This window comes from Neophocaena asiaeorientalis, unplaced genomic scaffold (genome assembly GCF_003031525.2).
Source record: "Neophocaena asiaeorientalis asiaeorientalis breed wild unplaced genomic scaffold, Neophocaena_asiaeorientalis_V1.1 scaffold253, whole genome shotgun sequence".
Classification (NCBI taxonomy): domain Eukaryota; kingdom Metazoa; phylum Chordata; class Mammalia; order Artiodactyla; family Phocoenidae; genus Neophocaena; species Neophocaena asiaeorientalis.
This window is the reverse complement of record NW_020174553.1, coordinates 5,071,375-5,089,019: the sequence shown is the minus strand read 5'-3', so window position 1 is coordinate 5,089,019 and position 17,645 is coordinate 5,071,375. Positions and strand designations below refer to the sequence as shown.

General features: G+C 37.9%; 1 protein-coding gene across 1 annotated transcript in view; it reads left to right on the top strand.

Moving 5' to 3' along the window:
* UBE3D (ubiquitin protein ligase E3D) overlaps positions 1-17,645 on the top strand; it is a 154,801-nt gene that overhangs the window by 24,243 nt on the left and 112,913 nt on the right. Inside the window, exons 5-7 of the mRNA XM_024757429.1 lie at positions 5,762-5,831; positions 14,034-14,103; positions 15,324-15,432. Coding sequence (XP_024613197.1) covers positions 5,762-5,831; positions 14,034-14,103; positions 15,324-15,432 — 249 coding nt within the window. The remainder of the gene's footprint in view (positions 1-5,761; positions 5,832-14,033; positions 14,104-15,323; positions 15,433-17,645) is intronic.

The window sequence follows — 17,645 nt, the reverse complement described above, 5'->3', positions numbered from 1 at the left end:
GTGGGCGGGGTGGGGGGAGGTGGCGGGAGGAAGAAGGGGAAGAGGACTTCTTCCCGCGTAGACTTGGGAGTGTTACCGTTTTACAAACCAAAATGCCCTCCTTCCTTGCTTTTAGGACAATATTCCATAATCCACGTACATTTTATCCCCACAGTCTGATTTACGTTAAATGGGTTCTTTGCCGTCAGGATGCGTACTGTCCTGATAGGTCCAGGTATTTTCCCATAGTCTAGACTTCTGCTGGCGTCATACAATCAGATGCCATCAAGGCAAAAGGGGGACTGGAGGAGCCCAAGCGCGGAAATAAAGCTCTGGCTGCAGGTTCCAAGTTGATGCTTAACGAGCGAGGTCAGGCAGCTCCTGCGCTCAAAGTTGCTGGAGGGGGAAGGCACTGCGGAGAACAGGTGGTTTACCTTATTTTAAAAGAAAATCAGTGCCATTGACTTGGCCCTTGTGAGAAATCATTCCCTGGATGGCAAGTCAATACTGATGTGATTTAAAAAGTTAAGAAAATCATTGCCAGAGAACCTTCATTTTAACATCTGATTATTGGTAGGAACAAAAACATTGTGTGTTAAATTTCATTTAGAACTCATTTAATTTTTGTAATGAGAACTGAGCCACTCTAGGAAACATGCAGCAGTCCACAGCCCTTAGGTCGTCAGCTAGTTTATGGAACTATTTTCTAATTTGCGGGAGGTTAAGGAGGTTTGTCAAATATCGAGGTTAAGCTGTTATCTGTTTAAATTATGTAAGTATCTCATCTTTCACCATAAACACAAATCCCTTTACCTTTAGGTTTATTCAAAAGTATAGTACTTTACTGTCTCTAGCTGTCCTCCTCTCCCCCAACTCTTTCTCTGTATGTATCTTTACCTTTAGTAAAATCATAACCATTCATATTTCCTTTGATCTCCACTGCTTTTCAGTGTGTATATGTGTGTGTGTATTAGATAATATATATTAGATAAAATGTAGGTATATATTCTAATGTGTATATTGCAGGTGGACTCTCAACCACTGTGCCACCAGGGAAGCCCTAAAATTATATTTTAATCTAAATTTCTATACTAGTACTTTATGTTTTATGTATTTTGACTTTCATTTTTATGATTAAGCTATAAATTTTTTAAATGTTTGGAAGATACGAGAAGACGAGTGGGAAAGATTAAATAAGAAAAACCATGAGTTTCCTTCTTTCAGATGAACTCTGCATTCTGTATGGAAGTAGATTCCTCACATTTATGTCTTTATCAATTATATAATGCCATTTATAAGAATTCCTCTTAATTGTGGATGGCCATCCCACGTGTTAAAGGAAGACCCTTCATATTGAGACATTACAGTTTTTTAAGTATCAAGGAGACTGTGGGAAATTACCATCATGACAAGCTGCTGTTAACAAGATTGTTTTCAAGGTAGCCTAGATGAAAGTTTCACTTTAATTGCATATTACTGCAGTTGAAAGAATATACCTGTGACCAAAATAGTAATGTACATTTGGAGGGACTCCTTAAACAGTACTCTCAAGGGTCTTGTGGGAACAAGGCTTCTCTGTGCTATTGAAAACCTGTTTCTCATATCACGCAGTCTAGCCATCTAGCAGGGTTTTGAAATGTCACATGGTGACACAGCATCCTAATGGTATCTCTTGGGAAACAGTTTTTTGGCGAGACAATATCAAGGGTCCTTAGAAATGGAAGCAACACAAAGGAAAATAAAAACGAGGACAGGAGGCTGATTCACCTCTCTGAGCAGCGGTGCCGTGTCGCAGATATATTGATTTAATTAGTCCACAACAATGTCTGTCTTTCATGTTTGCTCTGTAGAGTTCCTGCACTGCTAGGCTGCTGCTTTGCACAATTCGCTTTATTATTTCCTTTAAGCATAGGTCAAGAAAAATGCACTGCAAAGCAGAGTTTCTCTTTAACAGAATTAAAAGCATTGTAATATGTTAATATAAAAGGTCAAGACTGTTTAGCTTATCAGACATTAATGGTGCATTCTGTGTGTATTCTGAGTGTTTGGTAGGAGTAATTTCTGCCTCTGCTTGTGAGAGATTATAAAAATCTATTTTAATTGTGGAAAAGGATTTTAAGAGATCACTCACCTCACCATGAGAAATATATATTTAATTCTGCTTAAGGAGTATTTGACAATTAATTACTCCCAAGCATATCTCTTGAACTAAAATATTCATAAATGACAGAAAAACAGCATAAACAAAGTCCAACACTTATTCCTTTCCCTGAATAACCCCGTATGTGTACAGTGTGTTATTTGTGCCTCTGTGAACGTGACAATATATATCTTTGCTTTTCAGAAGACATCTATTGAATATTTGTTATTTCACAATATTTTTCATTTCACCATAATAAAAATTTTGCGTCTTAGAACAGGTTGATAAAGGTGGCACCTCAGTCTTTTAAGATTCATATTATTATTCTAGACGAAAGTATAGCCACACTGATGACTTCAACCTATATTTTAAAGAACAAATGAAATTGAACATTGGTATTTTAGCTGGCGAGTATGACTAACAGTTTTACCTTTTTTTTTGTTATTTGTTTGTCTTGTTAAATCCATGAGGGTCTCTCTTTTTTTTTTTTTTTTTTAAATTTTTTAATTGTTTTGGTAGTTGTGGCGCACGGGTTTAGTTGCTCCACGGCATGTGGGATCTTCCCGGACCAGGGCTCGAACCCGTGTCCCCTGCATTGGCAGGCGGATTCCCAGCCACTGCGCCACCAGGGAAGCCCTCTCTTTTTTTTTTTCCTTAGAATAATGTGTTGAACTTTGTAAACATTCCCAAACGTAAAAAATCGAATTATGAACTTCCGTATAACAGTCATCTTGATTCATAAAGTATGCTTCATCTGCCCATTTTATTTTTAGTTTTTCGTTGAAGTGCTTTAAAGCTAATCGCAGACATTATATCATTTCACCCATATGGATTGTTCTTTTTCACATGAATACAGTGTCATTTTCACACCAGACAAAATGAACACTCGATGGTACAATACCAGGCCATATACACATTTTACAAATTTTATTAGAAGTATCTTCTGATGTCATTAAAATTTGTTTGAATCAAAATTCACACATTTGGTTGTTTGAGGTAATTTATTTTTTTATTGATCAGATTTTAAAATCCCAGTTACCTATGTGTTGAAAAGGTAGAATTTTAATGTATTTTTTTTTTTTTTTTTTTTTTGCGGTACGCGGGCCTCTCACTGTTGTGGCCTCTCCCGTTGCGGAGCACAGGCTCCGGACGCGCAGGCTCAACAGCCATGGCTCACGGGCCCAGCCGCTCCGCGGCATGTGGGATCTTCCCGGACCGGGGCACGAACCCATGTCCCCTGCATCGGCAGGCGGACTCTCCACCACTGCGCCACCAGGGAAGCCGAAAAGGTAGAATTTTATTTTAAAAACCAACCAACAAAACCCACTTTTTCTGCTTCATTGAAAGACAAAGCAAAATGTGCTATAAGAGCAATGATAAATGAAATACATAACAGCACCTGACAAAAAATTTTTTGCTTCGAATAGAAAAATCCCTTCTTCTTAAGCATTACTACTCCAATAACCTGTATTAGTTTTTAGTAAAGCCCTTAGTATTTGGTAAGGTTTAATGAGGATGGTCTGATTTAACTTGTACGAAATAGGATCCTTTAAAAAGTGTCTTTAGTACCAATTTGGAGCCATACAGATAGCTTTTATTGTAAGAAAGCATGAACCTGCCAAAATGTGAAACTTTACAGTTGAGCATGCTTGGTTTCTAAGCTGTCGTCTTCCTGTAACCTTGCCTGGACCTAAACAAATTGGCACCTGCCTTGGTTTCTATGTCTGTGGCTTTTGACTTTTTTTTTTTTTTTACCTCTAACTAAAGTAAGAACTGTATAATAATTTTTTTACATTAAGATCTGATAATGCACACACAGAGACACAGATGCACCTCAAGTAGATGTTTCTTAAAGAACTACTTACACTATGTTTGAAGCACGGTGATATTTTCTGTTCCATTCTATTTCGTATTTCTTTAAAAATTCAGGGTGCCACCCACTGAATTGATTCTATGAATTAGTTTGGAAAACACTTGGCATAGTGCTTAGGAAGCATAAGCTCTAGCATCAAAGGGACCTGGATTTAAATATCAGCTCTATTAGTTACTAGCAGCACATCCAGACAAAAAAATCTATACCTTTGTGGGAAGGTATGGGTTTTCTGCCCATTTTTTGAATGACGTGTGCCAAAAGTGTATTTTATTTACGTAACATCTGCCTAGCGGTTACCCATGTGCCAGGGACAGTGTTTTACAGCACTCCGTTTTAGATCCTAATAAACAGCTCTATGAGTTAACACTACTGTCGATTTCATCTTACAGATGAAGAAACCGAAGCAGGTTAATTAACTTGCCCATGGTCACACGTCTAGTAAGTAACAGAGCTGGGATTTGAACTTAGGAAGTCTGGCCCCAGACTCCAGGCTCTTAACCACCATGGTATTAATTATAATATCATCTCTTATAACAAACTATAAGTCAGTAAGATTTTTTTTATTAAGGTGTAATTGACGTTTTACTACTTTTAGGTATATAACATAGCGAGCGATTCAGTATTTGCATGTACTTCAAAGTGATCATGACAATAAGTTTAGTTAACATTCATCACCATACTTAGTTACAGAACTTTTTTTTCTTGTGATGAGAACTTGTAAGATTTACTAAGGCAACTCTCAAGTATGCAATACAGTATGGTTAACTATAGTTGCCATACTGTACATTACATCGCCGTGACTTATTTTATAATTAGTTTGTACCCTTCGACCACCTTCACTCATTTTTGCCCACCCCTGCCAACCTCTGTTCTGTATGTCTAAAAGATTAGTCTTTTGTTTTCTTAATAATTAGGTGACTGCTAGCTGTTTTAATCTGTATCCCCAATGATAAAGTTGGATTTTCAAAGTTTAACAGTGTTTCAGGAATTTGTCCCAGAATGCTATCTTTCCAGGTACAATGCATATCTTAAATGGAAAAATAGAATTATATGAATGGGTTAGGTATTTTTAACTTCCAGTGGTGATTATGAATTATAGATTACTTTTACATAAGTTGCACTGGACTAGGAGTCAAAATAATGTAGGTTTGGGCTTCCCTGGTGGCGCAGTGGTTGAGAGTCTGCCTGTTGATGCGGGGGACACGGGTTCGTGCCCTGGTCCGGGAAGATCCCACGTGCCTCCGAGCGACTGGGCCCGTGAGCCATGGCCGCTGAGCCTGCGCGTCCGGAGCCTGTGCTCCGCAATGGGAGGGGCCGCAGCAGTGAGAGGCCCGCGAACTGCAAAAAAAAGGAAAAAAGAAAATAATAATATAGGTTCAAGTTCTAATTCTTCTGTTTTCTAGACACATGAGTTGGGGCAAGTCACCTACCCTCTCTACCTTTGTTGCCCACCATCTGCCTATTCTAAATGATGTTTGGAGGTGCTTTTTAGAAATGTAAGATGCTTCTTGTTCAAATTACTTGGCAACGTGTAGATTATCAGGAGCTGACTAGTTTGGAAAATCATTCTGTTCATTTTGTGTTTAGACTTGGAAAAAGTGATCTCTGTGCATGTGAATTACGCATACAAGCTAAATGTATTCCCAGTATTTAGTAGACAGCAAAATAAAATGTAAAGTTCAGTGTATACTCTAGAGACCATGTTAAAATTATATATTCCTTTTAAGAAAAGCTGAATGACATTTAAATGACATTTTTCTGTTCTACAGAAACCAAAGGCAAATACCAAAGTAATTTGTAAGCGTTGCAAGGTAATGTTGGGAGAGACTGTGTCATCAGGTAAGAATTTCATCATAAAAAAGCCAAAATGATTGCCTTCTTGTTAAAAGAAAAAAACAGTAGAAGGAGATTTTTATAGGAAATATATAGGAAAGATAGATGACTAATACATGTTGTAGAATTGATGCTTTTAAAAATAGAAATCAACTAATATATCATCCAGTATGCCAAGAAGTTTGTGTATTTTGACCTTTGTAAGTACATAGTACTGAGTTTTAAGCATTAAGAAGTTGGGTCATTTTCAGTATTTCATATCTTCTTTGTAGATATAAAGCAATAGTATAAAGCTTGTACTTGGATCTATCTTAAAGAAGATTGGAGCTTTTTTCTTAATACAGCTCCTCAGTCAGAAGAATTGGTTGCCAGAGATGATGGAGGAGATGCTGGCTGTTGTGTGCCTCAGGGCTGTGTTTTGAGGCTTGGAGGTTGGGGGTGCAGAGAACCTGTTGAAACATTCTGAGTTTTATACTCTCTTCCTTGTTCTTTTTTCCAATAGTGTTAATTATATTTTACATAAAGCCTATGTTATACGACTTTCCAATATAATAATGAAATCCTGATAATTAAAATGCATCACTCTTTAAAGATATGGTTTAAAAATGTCTAGAGAGCTACAGCATGCTGTGTTAGCTTTGTGGGTGAAGAATAATTGTTTGTAATAGAATTAATTAGAAGATGTGAGTTAAGTGAAACTATTGTACTCAAAGGAAGGCAGATGGTGGCATTTTTTTTGTTTGTTTTTTAAGATCATCAGAGTCTCATAACTTGCTCTGAGAGAACAGAAAAGGAAGAATGAGTAGTAGTAAAGGATGCCACCCTCAATGTCATTTTTGGAGAATGAAAACAAGTCCCTTAAGCAATGACTTAGAAAATCTTAAGGCTTCCAGTTTAAATAAGGGTGAATTGATTTTTTTCATACTTTTCTCCCCTCCCTGAAGCCCAGTTAAAATGTCAGTTAAGGAATAAAAAAAAAAGGACATCCACAGAGACAAAGAGAAATGGGGAGGAGGCAACAGTGATGTGAACTAGAGGTGTAAGCAGACTTCTTTTGGAAGCTGTAGAGCTGAGACGGGTAGGAACACACTTGACGGTGTGGAGGAAGCTGCAACCTTGGTGTCTGCAGAAGACCATTTAGAAAAGGAGTGAACCAGTTCTCACTGTAGATCCCCACAACTGGCCAGAGTTTAGAGGTAGCAGGCAAGAGGGACAAGGGACTGAAAGCGGGATGATTAATGCAAAGTTTGTATGTGGAGCCATAAGATTCCTAAGGCTCTTACTCCGCTTGCAACTTGCTTATGCCCTCAAGGTAGGAGATTGGAGCAGCCTTTCTTGGAATAAGGGAATGGAAGTGTACTGACCAGAGAAAAGATCTGCAGACACTGATTCTCAGGGGTCATGTAACAACAAAAAAAATGAGCTTATATTCAGCCATGCTACTCTCAACAAGCCTTATATCTACACACAAGAGCTCCCTCTCAGCATTTTACTACCTTACACTTAAATCTGAATAGATTGCTGAGAATCAGTAAATATTAAAAAGAGTCCAAAGCAAATAAATAAGTAAACAGAGTAGACGCATTGAGAAGAAACAAATTATTTATAAAACAGAAGAAAATCTTTTAAAAAACCATAATAAATGTCCTTGGAGAAATGAAATAATATTATCTCTATAATTCAGAGAATGTCGAATTAAAGATGTAATAGCTTGAAAAAACTAACCAAAGGACTGGAAAATGAAATTAAGGAACTATTTCAGAAATCAGGACCAAAAGACAGAGGTTGAAAATTGGAAAGGAAATTTCAAAAAAAAGATCATGTAAGTTTCCTGAGGATAGGAATATTGTCTATCTCATTTCTCATGATAACCACAGCACCTAGATCAATATCTGGCACATAGTGGGTACCCAGTAAATATTTGTTGAATGAGTGAATGAATTGAGCCTTTTAGGGCATCTGACATCTAGCTAGGAGAAATTCTAGAAAGAGAGAATAGAGACAACAGGGTGGGGGAAATTATCAAAGAACAGAAATACCAAAAACACATTAAAAAGGTATTTCCCAGAGCTAGGGCTTAAGTTGCTCAACTGAAAGAGCCCATTAAGTGTCTCATATAATTAATGGAGGGGTGACAGGGAAGCTACTTAAAGCCACGTAATTGAGTGATTTCCAAACGCCAAGGGTGAAGTTTCTAGAGAGAAAAAAGCAGGTAATGTACAAAGGATTAGGAATTACAATGGTGCTGAACTTCTTAATAGCTAGAAGACAATGAAGAATGCCCTCATAATTTAGAAGGAAAAAGATGTTCAACCCAGAATAATTCAATAGACAGTCAAACTGTCAGTCAGGTATGAAGATTATAAATACATATTTGGAAATACAGGGTCTCAAAACATGGACCTCAAAGTTACATTTTCCTTAGGAATCTACCATAGGGTATGCATCACCAAAGCTAGGAATTTAACTTCAAAAGAGAAAGTGTGGGATTTGGGGAAACAGATTGTCCAACACAGGAGAATGAGGTAAGGAAGTCCCAGGGTGAGGGATGTACAACAGGCATTACAGCCTGGATTGAAGCAAGGGGAGAGAAACTGTAATAAAGACTTTTTCAGTTATACACTGAAACTGGTAAATTTGTTGAGTTGTTTGACTACATGTAACAAATAATCTTGAGACAAGCCATTTCATCATATGGGAAGAATTAACTAAAGGTGTTTGGAAAAACTAAACACACGAAAAAAGAAAGCAGTTACGTGCTGCAGGAAAACAGAAGATTGAACAAAAAAGGAAGCACTTCCATGGTATCATTATGGTCACAATAATGTGAACACTGATTATCAATTTAACCAAAAATCTTTATGATGTAATATATAAGTATATTAGGAGGTCATTGTATGTGAATATGTGTATGGGGTGATGTAAGGGAGCTATATCCACATCTACTCTAAAAGTAAATTAGTAGGACTCTAATCCCAAAAATGGTGGCATAAAGAGAATGGATAGTTCTACGCTGTAGGAAACAAGTACTGAACTGTACAAGTTCAGAAGAACAGCTACTAGAAAATAACCAAAATGAAGCAATGATTTGAGAGGTGTAGTTATCAAAAACTGCTACTGCCTTGGGTTAGAATGGCAAATTTGTGACCTTTTTTTGCTTGGGATCATGGACATACTTCACACGCCCCCCCAAACTTGGGCAGGAGAAAAAAACACAGCTTTATTATCTATAGGTGGTAGGTTTGGTTCAGGGTAGGCAAAGGAGAAAGTAGAAATTTAAGAGGGATATTTTGGAAGCAAGAGGGCCATGGAGGGGCTGAGCTGATAACTTCTTAACCCGGCTCCGGCTGACTGCAAAACTATATGTGCATACAGTAGATGCCAGGGAGTCCAATAAGAATTGAAAGCTTGGGGAGACCAGAAAATTTGCTGTGCCTTTGATTGCATTCCTCAATTCACACACAACTCGGGCAGCAGAAGATGGAAGCCTTAATGGCTTGAGGCATTTGAGCAGAACCTCTCCCCAAATCTGCGGTCGATCAAACTGTGCAGAGATAGTGAATACTCTCTAGGGAGTCAGGCTAAACAAAACAGGACTGAGCAGAGACATTAGTGACTACACACTGTGGGAAGACATATTTCCCGGTTTAAGTCGAAGCTTGGTAATTGACCTATAAACCAATTACCCTTAAAAGGACAAAGCAAGGGACTTCCCTGGTGGCCCAGTGGTTAAGAATCTGCCTGCCAGTGAAGGGGACACGGGTTCGGATACAGGTTCGAGCCCTAGTCCAGGACGATCCCACATGCCACGGAGCACCTAAGCCCGTGCACCGTAACTACTGAGCCTGCACTCTAGAGCCCACGAGCCACAGCTCCTGAGCCCGCGTGCCACAGCTATTGAAGCCCACACACCCTAGAGCCTGTGCTCTGCAACAAGAGAAGCCACTGCAATGAGAAGCCCGTGCGCCGCAACGAACAGTAGCCCCCACTTGACACAGCTAGAGAAAGCCCGTGCACAGCAATGAAGACCCAACACAGCCAAAAATAAATAAATAAAAATAAATTTTAAAAAAAAAGGACAAAACAAAATCCAGAATTGGTACAATGTATTACATACAGTGTCCTACTTTCTTACAGAAATTATTAGCCATGCAGAGAAAGAAAAAGGAGTGACTCATACTCAAGGAAAAAGCACGACTCAATAAATAGGTGCTGAGTAAGCACAAATATTAAATTAGGAGACAAAGATGTTAAAGTAGCTAATTATAAATATGGCAAAGAATTAAAACAGAAAACCTCTTGAGTGAACTAATAGCAAATCTCAACAAATTGGAAACTTCAGAGAAAGAACCAGTTGGTAATTACAGAGCTGAAAAGTCCAGTAACAAAAGAAAAATTCACTAGATTACTAAAACCTCATATTTGAGGTGACAGAAGAAAAAAAATGTTGAACTTGAAGATAGATGAATAGAAATTAACCAATCCAAAGAACAGAGAAAAAAATCTCAAAATGGAGAGAATGTCAGATTTGTGGAAAAATATTAACTGTTTCAATAAATGTGTAAGTGAAGCTTTAGAAGGTGAGAAGAAAAAGAAAGGGTCAGGGAAAAAATGTAGGAAAAAAAATGGCTGAAATCTTGTCAAATTTGGTGAAACATTTTAACTTTTGGGTCCAAGAACTGCAGTGAATCTCAAGTAGGATAAACACAAAGAGCATTTCACCCAGGCACGTTGTGGTCAAAATGATAAAAGCCAGAGGTAAAGAGAGAATCTTGAAAGTAGCAAGAGAAAACAAAGCATCACATATAGGGATTTCATTAAGCATTAAGGCCAACTTCTTATAGAAGTAATGACGGCCAAAATACACTAAAATGAGATATTCAAAATGCTGCGGGAGGGGCTTCCCTGGTAGCGCAGTGGTTAAGAATCTGTCTGCCAATGCAGGGGACACGGGTTCGAGCCCTGGTCCGGGAAGATCCCACATGCCACGGAGCAACGAAGCCCATGTACCACAACTACTGAGCTTGCGCTCTAGAGCCCATGAGCCACAGCTACTGAGCCCACGTGCCACAACTACTGAAGCCCACATGCCTGGAGCCCGTGCTCCACAACAAAAGAAGCCACGACAATGAGAGGCCCACCCACCGCAAGAAAGAGAAGCCCCCTCTTGCTGCAACTAGAGAAAGCCCGTGCGCAGAAACGAAAACCCCACACAGCCAAAAATAAATAAATAAATTTATTTTAAAAAAATGCTGGGGGGAAAACAAACAAAAACACCTTTCATCTAATCTTTTCCCAGCAAAGCTCTGCTTCAAAAATGAAGGCAAAATAAAGACATTTTTCTATAAACAGATGGAAATAATGCATTACTAGCAGACAATGCTAAGGAAAGTTCTTCAGGCTGACAATGCTAAGGAAAGATATGGTAATTGGAATCCATAGGAAGGAATGAAGAGCAAGATAAATGGAAAATATGTGGGTTAATTAACACAAAAGCAAATTCAAAAGAGGTTAGCATAAAATTGAAAAACACCTTTTCCCTGCCATTTTCCAGTTCTTTAAAAGTAGAACTTTTGATTGCTTTGAGAAGTAAGGACAGAAGTCAAAGACTACACAAAGTAAGAACCTAGCAGGTGACTGTACAAAAATATGAGAGCCTGAATGGCCGTACCATTCACCTTCACACAGTAAAGGTGAATCAGAAGTGAAACAAGCCTGTGGAATTACAGACAAGTATCAGTTCTTTGGGACATTAGGAATTTCAGAACTTAGTCTGCGTTGGCCTAGACATAATGCCATGAGCCTGGGAAAATCAAATGCAAATCACCTCTGGAGGAAAATACTTTCATTATAAAACTCATGTTATTCCCACAAATAATTTGGCAAGTACAGTGTTTACCATACAACCAAACATAAATAAGTACACAAGTAAACAACATCCATCCACAAGAACTAACAAAAATAGCAAACAATAGAAACAGACTTATGTTATTGGAATTATCAGATGTAAACTGTGAAACAACCATGCTTACTAGTTTTAACAATACAAAAGACAGATTTGAAGATATCAAAAGGAAAAGGAAACTATAACACTAAGCATATTTGGAAAAGAATGTCTAAAAAATTTCTGAAAACTATAATTGAAATTGAAAACTCAGTGGGTAGTTTAACAGCAGGTTAGGTACAGCATGGAGAACGATTTAATGAACAGAAGATAGATGAGAAGAAAAATCTGTAATCCAGCACAGAGACACAAGAAGGTAAAAAATATAGAAGAGAGGGTAGGAGACATAAAACACAGAGGAGATCTAATGTATGTTTAATCAGACTTCTAGAAGGAAAAGAGAAATAGAATAGAGCATAGGCAATATTTGAAGAGATAATTGCTGAGAATTTTGCAAAAATGATGAACAACAGTTGGTAGTTTGAAGTCCAATGAATTCTACTTAGATGAGGCCCAAGTAAGAGAAATAAAAAGAAGTCTATAGCTAGACACGTCAGTGATATGGCAGAAAAATTAAAAAAAGAAAAGAAAATCTTAAAAGTAACCAAGGAAAAATGACATCACCTTCAAAGGAATGACAGAAATGGAGGTTTGAAGACAGTGGAATGAAGTGGAATAATAGTGTACACAAAGGTTAAAGACTGCTAACCTAGGATTTTATATCAGGAGAAAATGTCCTGATATGAAAGAATCAGGACAAAGATAAATATATTCTCTGTCAAACAAAAGCTAGGATAATTCAATTCTAATGGTTTGGTTTCTTATGAAAAGAAATTTTACCTGTATATTAAGTAAAAGAAAACGATCCCAGATAGAAGGTCTAAGTTCAAGAAGGATTGGTAAAGAAAGTGGTAAATATGTGGGTGACACTAAATGAATATTAACTGTGTAAATCAATAACACCTTGTGGGATTAAAATTGTGGAATTAAATTATAGTTTAACAACAGCTGGGACAAAAGGGATCACTTTATAATGTTCAGAGGTTCAATTCTGCATCTAATAACATGATTTCAAAATAGTAAAGTGAAAAATTGGACTTCAAGGGGAAATGTATAAATTCATCATCATAACTTGAGATATATAATAATCTGTTAAACTTTTAAATTTGTTTTTTTACCTTTTTCTGTGTGTTTTACTGAGCAGTTGTAAACATTTGTAGAAAATCTACAAGGAACAACTTTCCATCTTATTAAAACAATTAAAAAATTGTTAGCACACCATTTTTAATGACTGTATATGATTCTCTTGCCTAAATGTATAGTTGTTTATTTAATCCAACCATCCTCAATTTTTAGAAATTTCAGTATTTTTCTATTAATATTATAAGCCCCTTAATAGATAAATGTTACAGATATCTGTGAGTATTTCTTTGAGATAAATTTTTAGGCATTTAATTATGGTGTCAAAATATATAAACATTTTTAAGGCCTTCACCAAATGGCTTTCCGGAAATTTATTTGCACTCCTGACAGCAGAATGTAAGTGTATCCAATTCTCCATATCTTCATTGCTGCTGCACTTTATCATTCAGAAATATTTTATTTATTTGATGCTGAAAAATATTTTAATTTCCATTTCATTACTAGCGAGTGAATATTTTCCATGGATTTTTTAAAAAATCCAAAATGGTTATGTTTATATTCAGTTCTATTAAATATTTAGTTTACTGTTTAAATTTTCCTGTAAATGAAGGACTCAGATAACCAGATTTGGTAACAATTGTACATTAATCGACTCAGTGAGATTCTGGGTAGATATCAATGTGAGGTTCACAGCTTCTGTTCATGGGCTTTAGAATACTGTGATTAAAAAGCCTTTTTCAGTGACTCCTAGTTTTGTGGCTACTCTGTAGAAAGGAGGGAACCAAATGACTAATTTTTAGGTGAGTGGGCTTTGCCTGTGATGTGACTAGTTATTATGACCTTGCATACGTGTGAGCAGAGTCTTGCCGCACCAGGCTCACCTGGCCACGTGCTCTTCTAAAACAACACCGAGTTACCTGAAGTCTCAGACTGTCTCCTTGTAGCCATCATTGCTTTGTCTTCTGACACTAAGTCATTTTTGGAAAAGTTTTACTAGATGGTAATTGGACCAGTATAACGAATATTTGGTTTGGAATGTCTTAATTTGGAACCAGCATGTCCACAATAGAAATATTAATGTATTGGGGGGATCTTTTAATATTCTTATTTTTTGTTTCTAGAAACCACGAAGTTTTATATGACAGAGATAATTATTCAGCCATCTGAAAGAAATTTTCCCATCATACCAAGGTACAAATAGCTGATTAAATGTGTTCTGTAATTTCACATGTAAGGAAAGATAGGTATTTGGGAATTATTAATTATAATTATTTATTGTAAGTGAATATTTGGGAATTCATTTTTATTTATACCCCTCTTTGTTTGGAAAGGAAAAATAAACGTCTTTGGAAAGGTTTTTAGGTAGTGGAACCAAACCACAGATATGAAAGATTTGAGGATTTATTTATGATTTGCTTGCATAATGGTATAGACAAATGTGCTCTTATAAATCTTCTAGTTCTGAAAGTTTTTTGTGTTTCTTTTTTTTTTTTTTTCTCTGCGGTACGCAGACCTCTCACTGTCGTGGCCTCTCCCATTGCGGAGCACAGACTCCGGACACGCAGGCTCAGCGGCCATGGCTCACGGGCCCAGCCGCTGTGCGGCATGTGGGATCTTCCCGGACCAGGGCACGAACCCGTGTCCCCTGCATTGGCAGGCGGACTCTCAACCACTGTGCCACCAGGGAAGCCCTGTGTTTCTTTTTATGTGCTAGATACCCAAGGTTTTATGATATAATCACTCATAGGTTTTTGAGTAATTATTTCTGGTTTTAATTTAACTTACTTGAAACATGGGTTAGTTTTCAAATGACTTGTGTGTTTTTAAAAAGAATGTCACTTAGCCACTCAATCCATTAGTGTTTCTTTTCTTAGAATCTTTTTAGTCTTGCAAATGAAAGTTAACTGTAGTTATGTCTTTATTTCAGCTAATTTATTGATGTCTAAAAATTATGGCTCTCTGAATATAACCTTGAACTTTATTCTCCTATAAATACTTTGATTCTGTACCTCAGATCTGACACTCTGAGGGAATACAAATGGAAAACATTGGAGATAATACTGTCTAATGTTTGGGAGGAAATTTCTTACCTTCTTTTTTAACTTATTATTCACTGTTGAATGTGCCACAGCACAAATGGATTATTGACTTGTCTAACAGTATTTTTTTATTCAGTGGGGGGAATAGTTAGGTTTGGGGTGGAAAATGTATTAAGGATCAAAGAATGGGTTATAGAAAGACTGGTGCAAGCACAAATACATTACAGTCGATTAAAATTAGCACAGGTTGTGAGGGGATGGACAGCATATAGAAAAGTCCAGCATGCACCCACCTCTGCCTTATAGGTGCCCTGTGGGTATTTAGACTTATTACGAGAGGCACATTGTGAAAACTGGTTTGTGTTCAAACAGGTCTCAGTTTGTACAGAGCGTTATTGCCCAGTGCCTGGTGGAACTCTCCTCTGCTAGAAGCACTTTTAGATTCACTCTTCAAGGACACGACGGCAAAGCGTACATCTTGGTAAGAAATGATTTCACCCAGCTTTTTGTAGCCTAGTAATCCCGGGTCTCAGAAATTCTTTGGTTTTTGTCATTCTTTTTTCTTAATTCTCGGGTCTAGAAAATAAATGATGAAAAATTGAGTTTTTAATCTCAGTTTAATTCACAAATCAAGTCCCCTTAATTGGACAAGTGATTTAAGTGCCTCTGCGTGCTAGGTACTAGGGATTTAGAGACAACTACAACCTGATTCCTCAGTAGAAGCTCATGCCACAAGGTGAAGTTTTTCTACTCTTAGTTTTTTTTTTTTTTTTTTTTTTTTTTTTTTTGCGGTATGCGGGCCTCTCACTGTTGTGGCCTCTCCCGTTGCGGAGCGCAGGCTCAGCGGCCATGGCTCTTGGGCCCAGCCGCTCCGCGGCATGTGGGATCTTCCCAGACCGGGGCACGAACCCGTGTCCCCTGCAGCGGCAGGCGGACTCTCAACCACTGCGCCACCAGGGAAGCCCTCTACTCTTAGTTTTTAATGGCTTTCTTGGTCAGCGTAACACAATTCTGTCTTTCTCACTTTTTTCCCCATTTGATACTCTTATGGCTAAAATACGTTCTGCTGCTCCTGTTTTTGTTTTTATTGTTTTGTGTGTGTGTGGTAAGAACACCTAATGTGATCTACCCTCTTTACAGACTTTTCAATGCACAATACAGCATTGTTAGTTACAGACGCAGTGTTGTAGAACCGGTCTCTAGAACTTACTCACCTTGCCCAACTAAAACTTTATACCCTTTGATTAACAACTCCCCATTCTTCCCTCCCTCCAGCGCCTGGCAACCAGCATTCTGCTTTCTGCTTCTATGAGTTAGACTATTTTAGATTCCTCGTGTAAGTGGAATCATGTATTCTTATCCTGCTGTGTCTGACTTGTCTTATTTATCATAATGTCCTTGAGGTTCATCTGTACTGTTGCATATGACAAGATTTCTTTCTTTTTAGAGGCTAAATAATATTCCATAGGGTGTATGTACCACATTTTCTTCATCCATTCATCACTGGTGGACAGTTAGGTTGTTTCTGCATCTCGGCTATTGTAAACAGTGCTGCAGCGAACATGGGAGTGCAGAGATCTCTTTGAGATCCTGATTTCAGCACTTGGATGCTTGAGAAGTAGTAGCAAGTTTGGGAGAAAAGCCTCCGCAGTTAGCAGAATCATCCCCTACACGTACCACAAGCATTTAATATTAAACTGCTCCTGTCAAAAACAATGTTCTGCAGAAAACAATTGGGGACATAATGTGAAAATCCAAGATCGAGGGCCCCCGTCTCTTCTCTGCCTCCACACCTGCTTTATTCAACCAGTAAACATATATTGAGTACTTCTTATTTGAAAGACACTGTCCTGGGTGCACAAGATAGAACCAAAAATGCCTTTGAGGACCTCACAAGCTAATAAGGGAGCATGGTAGCTAAAAGGAGAGAGGGATTGAAGTGATTATTAGGTGTTGCTTTGTGGCTGTCCATCCATCACAGGGACCCCATGCTTCTCTAATTCCAGATAATTTCTATTCAAAGCTGAAATATTTTCTAACTCAGGTTGATACTAAGTATACCTCATAGTCCTAGTCTGAAATCAGTCTTTTTTTTTTTTTTTCACCTTTTATTTCGGCCGTACTGCACACCTTGCGAGGTCTTAGTTCCCTGACCAGGGATCAAACCCGTGCCCTCTGCACGTGGAAGTGCGGAGTCCTAGCCACTGGGCCACCAGGGAATTCCCTTAATTTCCTTTTATTGCAAAGTTTTCGAGTTGAAAATCAGGAGTAGGAACTTTTTAAACTTACTACTAATGTCTATTTAAATTAAAAAAAAATTTTTTTTTGTAAAAGTAATACAGTCTTGAACCACATTCTGACAGCATGAAGAACATAAAAGAAGTGGTAGCTCCCCCGTCCTGTCCCCTCTTCTGCCCCGCTGTGTCATACCATCCGGAGGTAATCATTAACAGCCTGACATGCGTACTTCATCATTCTTTTCCCTGTTTACAGTTCTGTGTACATACGCCCACAGGTATTTGTAAAAATAACAATAATGATGTGATTCGCATTGTTCTTTAACATGCGTTCTTCACACAACCAGGTATCGTGAGGCTTGTTTCTTTGTTAGTGTAAATATGGATTGGACTCTTCCAAATGAGTAGAATTCCACTGTATGGCCGGTAAAGACAGTGCTGCAGGGGAAATCCTCTT